The sequence below is a fragment of the Garra rufa genome, chromosome 15 (genome assembly GCF_049309525.1).
Source record: "Garra rufa chromosome 15, GarRuf1.0, whole genome shotgun sequence".
NCBI classification, from domain to species: Eukaryota; Metazoa; Chordata; class Actinopteri; order Cypriniformes; family Cyprinidae; genus Garra; species Garra rufa.
This window is the reverse complement of record NC_133375.1, coordinates 33,664,196-33,674,029: the sequence shown is the minus strand read 5'-3', so window position 1 is coordinate 33,674,029 and position 9,834 is coordinate 33,664,196. Positions and strand designations below refer to the sequence as shown.

The following is a 9,834-nucleotide window of genomic DNA, read 5'->3' as shown; positions in this document are numbered from 1 at the left end:
CCCCTGACTTGCCTTCCTCCGTGCCTCCTCCCTCCAGACTTAGGGAACGTCTGGGAGCCGTTCCGTGGGGAGGGGGTACTGTCATGATCGGAGCTGTGGGTCTCCCCTCAGCCTCCTGAGGTCGCCGTTCACACTGCACTTCTTATAACATTCACCTGTCCTTGTCGTTAACACTGATTCACTCACATCTGTTCACTATTATCCGGTCTTTAAATACTCTCACATTTCTCTCCTGCTTCATGTCTGCATTGTCTTTTGTCCTCAACGTTATTTTGTGTTCCTGCTCCAGCTCTAGACCTTGTTCTCTGTTTTGTTCAGTTTATGTTTAAGTTTATGTTTAGTTTGCCGTGTTGGCTTTGTTTGCTTTGTTTATTGTTTTATTATTAAATTCATTACTCTCCTGCATTTGGACCCAGACCTCCTTTCTCTACGTGACATTGTTTGTTTGAAAAAATGCTTATCATGCTTATTATAAAAAAAAACAGAAGAAAAGAAAATTAAAGCATTATTTAATTGCTTTAAAAAAAAACTAACAATAAAAATGAGTATAAGAAACACAATTATTTTTGTGCATAGCTGTAACATTAAGTACAATGATAAACAATTAATAATCCAACATATCAGCAGATGAATAGCTTTAGTCTTGCTCAATTCTAGCCATGGTTCACACCCATGGGAACTTCTCTGTATCATTGTACTTTTGTTCCTGGACAAACACTTTTTGTGCAATATAGGTTTAGTTTGGTCACACTGTTGGAAACAATTGAGGAACAGTGAAAGAGAAGTGAAGTGCCCATCACATGTTCAGATATATAGAACTGAGAGCACCATGACCATACCCCTTATATATACAGTAAATATATACACATATTTATTTATATACTTTAGATGAAAGTGCACTCATTTGAGTCTATACAGTCCATCATTTTAATAAATGTACATTGGACAGATTTTACATATTTATGTATTTACATCAGAGTAACATTCATTAAGCAATTACGTAGCTCATATATCTGAATATACATAAGGACAATATATAAATACCCATTCATTTTATCTCACAAGATAAAGAACTCAGATGGCACAACTCACAACATCAATTCTTTTGTTGTGGCTCTTGTAGATTAAATAGTGCCACGGCATCACTGCTAAATCCAAAATTGACATTTTATGCATCAAGAATGGTGAAGGTTCGGCCCGTCCTGAAATAGTTCTCAATCTCTTCCAGAGTCCGGTTTTTCGTTTCAGGCACACATTTAGCAGTGAAAATTATATTTACTACAGAGATGACACAGAAGAACAGGAAAGGTGCAAAGAGTCCATAGGCTTCCTATATGAAAAGATAAATGTTATCAAGTTTGCCTTAACTTATTAAAATACCTAATACCTTATTAAAAACACAACTACACTACCACTCAAAAGTGTTATATTTTTTATGTTTTTTTCTTCTGCTCATTTATTTGATCCAAAATACAGCAAAAGCAGTAATATTGTGAAATATTTTTTGCTATTTGAAATAACTGCTTTCTATGTGAATATATTTTAAAATGTCATTTATTCCTGTGATCAAAGCTACATTTTTAGCATCATTACTTCAGTTTTCAGTGTCACATGATTCTTTCAGAAATCATTCTAGTTTGCTGATTTGCTGTTCAAGAAACATTTATTATTATTATTATTATTAATATTCAAAACAGTAGAGTACATTTTTTAGGATTCTTTGATGAATAGAAAGATCAGCATTTATCTGAAATAAAAAGCTTTTGTAACATTTTACACTATACCATTCAAAAGCCTGGAGTCAGTCAATTATTATATATATATATATATATATATATATATATATATATATATATATATATATAATTTATATTAATAAAAATTAATACTTTTATTTAGCAAAGATGCTTTAAATTGATCAAAAGTGATGATAAATACATTGATAATGTTACAAAAGATTTCTATTTTAGATCAATATTGTTCTTTTGAACTTTCTATTCATCAAAGAAACCTCAAAAAATTCTACTCTGCTGTTTTCAACATAATAAAAAATATATATACTGTATAAATATATATATATATATTTTGAGCAGCAAATCAGAATATTAGAATGATTGTGACTGGAGTAATGATGCTTAAAATTCAGCTTAATAATAAATTACATTTTAAAATATATTAAAATAGAAAACAGCTATTTTAAATAGTAAAAATATTTCAAAATTTTACTGTTTTTGCTGTACTTTGTATTAAATAAATGAAGGTTTGGTGGCAGTCTTTAAAAAAACACTAAAAATCGTACTGTTCAAAAACTTTTGACTGGTAGTGTATGTATATGTAAATTACTAGAAATCAGAGGAAACATAATCATGTTTAACATGAGTATTATCAGAAGCAGTTTGTATTATATTTGATTGATCTTGAACAATGATCCTGTTGTTGTATGTGCTGAAGTTTAGTTTCAGTATCAGGTATGTGAAAAATAAGTAATTTCCAATTCCTGTTTCTATGTGTAAAAAACGAGATTTAGCTCACCACCACATGCATGAAGAGTTGCGTCAGAACGAAGGCTGTGATCCAGCTAACACCAACGCACAAACCAGATGCTACACCACGCGCACCCAAGGGCAAAATCTCTGACATTAGCAGCCAAGTGATTGGGCCCCAACCCATAGCATAACCTGCAAGGGAGAGTTATTCTGTGCATGAGGAAACCTGGTTTTATCACTCCTAACTTAAGTGTCGTAATAATCAACAAGTTCTGTCATTTAATTATGACACAAAAAGCATCCACAGTTTGTCAAAGTGCACTGGTCACACTATATGAACAAACTTCCTGAAACTAAGTAAACTTACCAAATATGATGACCATAGTGCTAATGAGTGGAATTAAAGTCACTGGATCAAAGGCAGGGCCCGTTGAGCCTAAATAAGTGTTCTTCAATCCTTCTGTTATGGTAACATTGCCATGGCTGCACGGTGTTTTGTGAGTGTACATGGTCATTGAAAGCGTGGCTAGATACATCAAAAAACCTGAAGAAAAAAGATTTTGATTGGTCTTTTTGTCAAATACATTACATTTACCAAATATAACACTACATGCAACTCTACACAAACCTGAGGTGAAGAGTAGAGCTTTTCGACCGGCTTTGTCCATCAAACTGGCTGCGATAGCAACAGATATTAATCTTACAGCTCCCACTAATGCTGCATCATATTTTGGTTCCTAAATGGCAATAAACATTTTTTTAGGTGGATAAATGTGCTTTCAGGTATTTCAAAGTGTGAATGAATGAATATTTGGGACATACCAGTGATATAGCTGTCATGTGGAAGATAGGCTCCAGATATACCAGAATTGGGGTTATACCAGTCATCTGCTGCAGGAACCTCATGAAGACTGAGATTAAAATTGGTTTATAGTATAAAGGTGTTTTAAGATCGCTCCATTGTGTGCCCTGTTGGAAAAAAACATGCAAGTCATTTAAAGTGGTCCTATTATGCTTTTTCACTTTGAACCTTTATTTTCAATTTTCACCTTGAATTTTAGTCAGTGTGTGGTGCGTATGTTCGGGCATAAAAAAACATCTACAAAATTACAACTCTCAAAGTCCACTCCAAAGGGAGATATTTAATTTTTTTAAAATCCCTTTTAAAGAACAAACATCTCATTTGGACTACCTTTGTTTTCTGGATGCTTTGATGTCACAAAGCGGTACATTAGAATATCATTTAAACAACTCCCGCCTACGGACATTTTGAAATGTTGGCGGTTGGGGAGGGACAAGGTGGGGGATTCGCCTAAATTTAGCGATGTAGCCTAGACAGCCGCTTCTGGGATGCTTCAGTGAAAAGCAAGCATTGTCTAAAGTGGCCGCAATCTGCTCCAGTCACCACAACGGAGCCGCGCCGTTGATGTAAACACAAGCATTGACTAGAGTGACGATCATCGGTTGCCACGTCAGAGCCGCACCGTAGATGTGTGCAGTGTGTGGTAAGAGATTTATTCATCATACAGTGTAGATAGCTTCATATGCCTTATGTTATAGCTGGTTTCAGAATAATGATAAATAATGAAATAATGGTTTCAAATAATGATAATATCATGTAACGGCAATCTCGCAGGCTGACGATAGGACCAACACTACTGTACCATTGTGCACCATTGTACTGTACCACTGTGCATTTTTGCCTTTATTACGATAGGACAGGAAGCGAAGTGGGAGAGAGATAGGGGGCGGGATCAGAAAAGGTCCTCGAGTCAGGATTCAAACACGGGACACCCGGAGCGCGACGGCGCTGTATGTCGGCGCGCTGCAAACAAGGCTATCGGCTCCGACAAAACGTAAGAATCACTTTAATATAGCTTGCGCAGTTGTACACAGAACTTGCTGCTTTGGGAAGGGGCGTCTTAAATGGCGTCTAAGCTGTTCACCAATCGCCTCGCCGTTGGACTGCTAACCAATCACAACACATTTACTTTTTCAGAAGGCGGGCCTTCATCAAACCTGGAACTAATCAAGCCATTTGTGCCATGCTTGAGAGAAATCTATTGTAATAATGTAAATTACATGAAAAATAATGCGTTTTTCGAACCACCAAGCATGAGAGCATGTTTTAGTGCACCCCCAAAACAAAATAATGACTTTGTAAAAGAGCATAGGATCCCTTTAATATTCTAATTTGTATATAATGCATGTTTGATTTTTTTTAATTCAAACAATAATTGCCCCCCCCCCCCCCCCCGCAATGCTACAGCAAATGCCCCTTGAACCTTGGAAAAGGTTGTATAAATTATGTTATGCTATTATGCAATAAAAAATGTGATTGAAAAAATCAGTGAAATACAATTGTTCCCATTCTTTCCTATTGAATTCTATTTGCATGGCCTTTTAATTCTATGGCAAAACCATCCTGATAACATGATGTAATCCACCGCAATGTGCCTTTTACCTGAGACTTGATACTGCGCTCAATTTTATTGAACTCGGTCAAGTAATCAGAATTGGGGCCCCGGAGCCATTCTAGCGATTTAACTGCTCTTGCTCTGTTTCCTTTCATGATGTGGTAACGTGGGGAGGTCGGCATGAAGCAAAGCAAAATCATCATGATAACGACAGGGACCTCCCCGGCCACAGCCAGCCACCTCCACGGCAAAACCAAGCCTGGGGAGACGATAAAAGATCATAATTTACAAAAGACACAGGATAATGTATCTAAAAAATGCTTGGAATTCTTGGGAAATTCTTGCCATTTCATTATTCAACCTGAGAAATATGAGCTCTCTCACCCAAAGCATAGAGTGCTAGACTTCCAAAGACAGCTGTGATCTGAGGACACGAACCCAGCGCACCTCTCACAGATGGGTGTGAAATCTCTGACACATACACCTGTGTGAAAAGACATGAGCTGATGGTAATGAGATTCATTAGGCACAAAACATTATGACGTTTCTTTAATTAAAATCCCATATGTTACTTTGAGGGTATATCTAACGTGTCACATAAACACCCAGTCAGTAAGCGAGTCAGATATCAAGAATTCAGCAAATTACATTTACATCTATTCATTTAGCAGACGCATTTATCCAAACTTACATAATTTGATAAATAAATCAGATTTAAACTAATACAGGGTGTATGCAGGGTTTGTGAAGGTGAATTTTTGGGTTCAAAGTTTGTTACATCTTCCTACTGATGATCTCCATGAAAAATAGCTTAAAGCTTGAATACTTCTGCACCCAAACACTAGAATATGAACATTTTTACTGTACCAGATATTTGTTGTTGTTTTAAACAAAACTACTTCAATTTGTTCAATTTCTTAGAAAACAGAACTTAATATTTTCATTTTGAATCTCAAGCAAATGTATTTAAGGATGTTTACATATTTGTATTGGAAAACAAGAGAAAAATACTGAGGAAGATGTTTTCATTCATACATTTTTAGCAATGCATGCAACATTTAATGTCATAACTTTATATTCCTAAATATTCCTGCACAGTTTAATAGTAACGACTTTATGAACTTCTTTACTGATAAAATAGACAACATCAGAAATACAATAACAAATATAGATACTACAGCAACTGATACTTCAGCATTATTCTTTAGACCCGAAGAAAAACTGCAGTGCTTTACAACTATAGAACAGGAAGAATTAAATAAACTTATCGTCGCATCTAAACCAACAACATGCCTATTAGATCCTGTACCCACTAAATTACTAAAAGAGTTGTTACCTGTAGCAGAAGTACCGCTTCTTAATATTGTTAACTCATCGTTATCTTTAGGTCATGTCCCAAAACCATTCAAAATAGCGGTTATTAAGCCTCTTATTAAGAAACCACAGCTAGACCCTAGTGAATTGGCAAATTACAGACCCATTTCTAATCTTCCATTTATGTCTAAAATTTTAGAAAAAGTTGTGTCCGCTCAATTGTGCTCCTTCTTGCAAAATAATAATCTCTTTGAGGAATTTCAGTCAGGTTTCAGGCCCCATCATAGCACAGAAAATGCACTTGTAAAAATCACAAATGACTTGCTATTTGCGTCAGATCAAGGCTGCGTCTCATTGCTAGTTTTACTTGATCTTAGTGCTGCATTCGACACTATAGATCATGACATACTCATAGATCGATTACAAAGCTATACAGGTATTCAAGGGCAGGCTTTAAGATGGTTCAGATCATACCTGTCCGATCGCTACCACTTTGTTTATTTAAATGGGGAGTCATCGCAGCTATCACCAGTAAAGTATGGAGTGCCACAAGGATCTGTCCTAGGTCCTCTGCTATTTTCAATTTACATGTTACCCCTTGGTAATATTATTAGGAAGTATGGGATTAGTTTCCATTGTTATGCTGATGATACTCAACTATATATTTCAACAAGACCAGATGAAACTTCTAACTTAGCAAAGTTAACAGAGTGTGTTAAAAATGTGAAAGACTGGATGACCAATAATTTTCTACTATTAAATTGAGATAAGACGGAGATATTACTTATTGGACCAAAAAACAGTACACAGAATCTCTTAAACTGCAATTTGCAGCTAGACGGATGTACTGTTATTTCCTCTACAGTCAAAAATCTGGGTGTTATATTAGACAGCAACTGTCTTTTGAAAATCATATTTCTCATGTTACAAAAACAGCATTCTTCCATCTCAGAAACATTGCTAAGCTACGGAACATGTTACCTGTCTCTGATGCAGAAAAGTTAGTTCATGCATTCATGACGTCTAGACTGGACTATTGTAATGCACTACTAGGTGGTTGTCCTGCTTCTTCAATAAATAAGCTACAGGTAGTCCAAAATGCAGCCGCTAGACTCCTTACCAGATCAAGAAAATATGATCATATTACCCCAATTTTACGGTCTCTACACTGGCTACCTATTAAGTTCCGTATCACTTACAAAATATTACTTCTTACCTATAAGGCCCTTAATGGTTTAGCTCCTGCATACCTAACTACTCTCCTACCACACTACAATCCTTCACGCTTCATTACTATTAGTGTTCATCATCATCTGTTTTTGATCACACCATTACTGTTTTTAATATTTATACTATATGTACATCGACTTAACATACAGTAGTCACCACTAATAAGCTACTAAATATATTGTAGTAGCCTACATTTTTTTTCGTACAGCTGCTTTGAAACGATTTGTACTGTGAAAAGCGCTATACAAATAAACTTGAATTGAATTGAATTGAATAACTTTATCAATTTAAGAGATTTTGCCCTGATTTACGACCTTATTAAGTCCTCATTTGTTTGTAAATTAATGGTTACACTGTATTTATTTTTCCGTGCAGCCAACAGACATTATTTTTGTACTATTTCATGCCACCCAGCATTTATCTTATCTAAGATTTACTGTACATCAGACTGCAAACTTACTAACCCTAGTGGAAAATAAATATACTAAAATGTATTGGAAATACATTTATTTCATGCAAAGTATACTACAAATACATTTACATATTTATCCTTAATAAAAATACCCTGCAATTGTAGTTTTAGAATATTAAACTGGTATACTTAAAATCTGCTAAATTAGAACAACTAATTTTGTACTTAATGCACTTTAATTGTGTGCAAGTAGTGCTGAAGTCCAACCAAAGATATATGAAGTATCATACAATCCCCATCAATAGTGACAATAAAACATACAAAAAAATGCATTTTGCAGAGGCACTGTAGAATATTTGATAATAAACTTACAGGAATTGATCCAGCAGTGATACCACCAGCGATGCCAGTCAGAAATCGGCCCCATAATAACATCCAAAAGTTTTGTGCGGCCCCCATCACAACGAGACCTAAAACAGATGGTACTCCTGACAACATGATGCTTATTTTTCTCCCAACTCTGTCATTCAGCACCATGGCACTAATACCCCCTAAGGCTGCTCCAAGGGTGAAAATTGACTAACAAACAAAAGAGAAACTAGTTACAAAGATGCAATGTTTATACAGTACCTGAAAATATGTTTAGACACATTAATGGTCTTACACCAAACCATGATATCTGATGGATGTCCATTTCCAGCCCAGGGTAATCACCCCTTTGAAGCTGGGGGATGACAGGGGAGGGGAACACTAAGGCAAACCCAAAATTAAAATTGCCCAGAACAGCTGAAAACACAGCAAGGAAGAGCTTTCCATGTCTAGAAAGTGTAAACAATCAAACAAATACATTAAACTCATGGAATAAAGTTGAATTGAGACCATATAAATCAAGAACAAAGACAAAAGCCCTATTTGGACAAAACTAGTTTTATAAACTACGTTTCAGTTTTGATTCTTATCATCTAACGTCTGTGATTTTCATGTACCAACATGAGGAAACGCGTTGTGAAAAAAAGATATAGTCGTTATTTACAGACATTCGGACGGGATTATTTTTCTCAGAAGATCATCGAGTTTGCCGAAAAACAGTAGGTAATTTGCTCTGGAATGATTCAATTGTGTAATACAACACAGAAGTGGCAGATTCGAACGGGATTTTGAGATCTATCTTTTCACACTAAGGACAACTGACAGACCCATATGCAACTGTTACAGAAAGTTTCCAGAAGTAAAAACAATGCATCAAGAGCCAGGGGTGTAAATTCGAACGGGATTAAAATCGCAAAATAAATTTGTGAAACACAAATTTCTCCAACGACCCTCTGGAAAAGTAGTCCCGTCCGAATAGGGCTAAAGAAACAATAGAGTCACCTGATTCGGGCTGGAGTGTTTCTAAGTAAAGTGGTGGTTTCATCCGGACTGTCTTCCATCTCTCCTCTGTTTCACCCTGCAGACTGAATGACTTTAATGATCGAATGGGTATAACACAAACCAAGTGAAAGCAAAAGCCCATTTGTGCAATTCTGGGTTTTTTTTAGATAGGGGACATTCAAATTAAGGAAGAAAACGTCAGAACTTCCTCAGTTCAGATCAGAGTGATATGTTAAGCAACCAAAAATTTCCAGTCAGCAGCCACAACGGCATCGCCATTCAGAAAGAGAAAATTCCAAAAGACCAATGAATCGACAAGACACCCTTTTGACCCTATCAGATTATTTGCGTGATTGGTAAAGGTGTGACTTTTGACCATGTTGGAAAAAAACAGCACATGCTGGTTAGGTAGGTTTTGATACTGGTATGCTGGTTTAAGCTGGTCCTTAGCTGGTCATGTTGCTGGTCAAGGACCAGCAAAGGACATGCAACATGCAAGTAATTTAATAATATATTTTTATATAATGCATATTTGATTCTTTTTTTAATTCAAACAATAATTGGCACCCCCTTGCAATGCTGTAGCAAATGCCACCTTGAAACA

At 35.9% G+C, this 9,834-nt stretch overlaps 1 protein-coding gene across 1 annotated transcript; it reads right to left on the bottom strand.

Annotated features, from left to right (window-relative positions):
- Positions 1-913: 913 nt before the first annotated feature.
- slc2a6 (solute carrier family 2 member 6) lies at positions 914-9,328 on the bottom strand. The gene is made up of 10 exons (XM_073819671.1): positions 9,231-9,328; positions 8,524-8,677; positions 8,232-8,438; positions 5,288-5,387; positions 4,951-5,162; positions 3,309-3,455; positions 3,115-3,223; positions 2,854-3,030; positions 2,533-2,678; positions 914-1,330 (listed from the first exon to the last, which is right to left on the bottom strand). The coding sequence occupies exons 1-10, from the start codon at positions 9,287-9,289 to the stop codon at positions 1,169-1,171; spliced, it is 1,473 nt and encodes a 490-aa protein (XP_073675772.1). The 5' UTR covers positions 9,290-9,328; the 3' UTR covers positions 914-1,168.
- Positions 9,329-9,834: the final 506 nt, after the last annotated feature.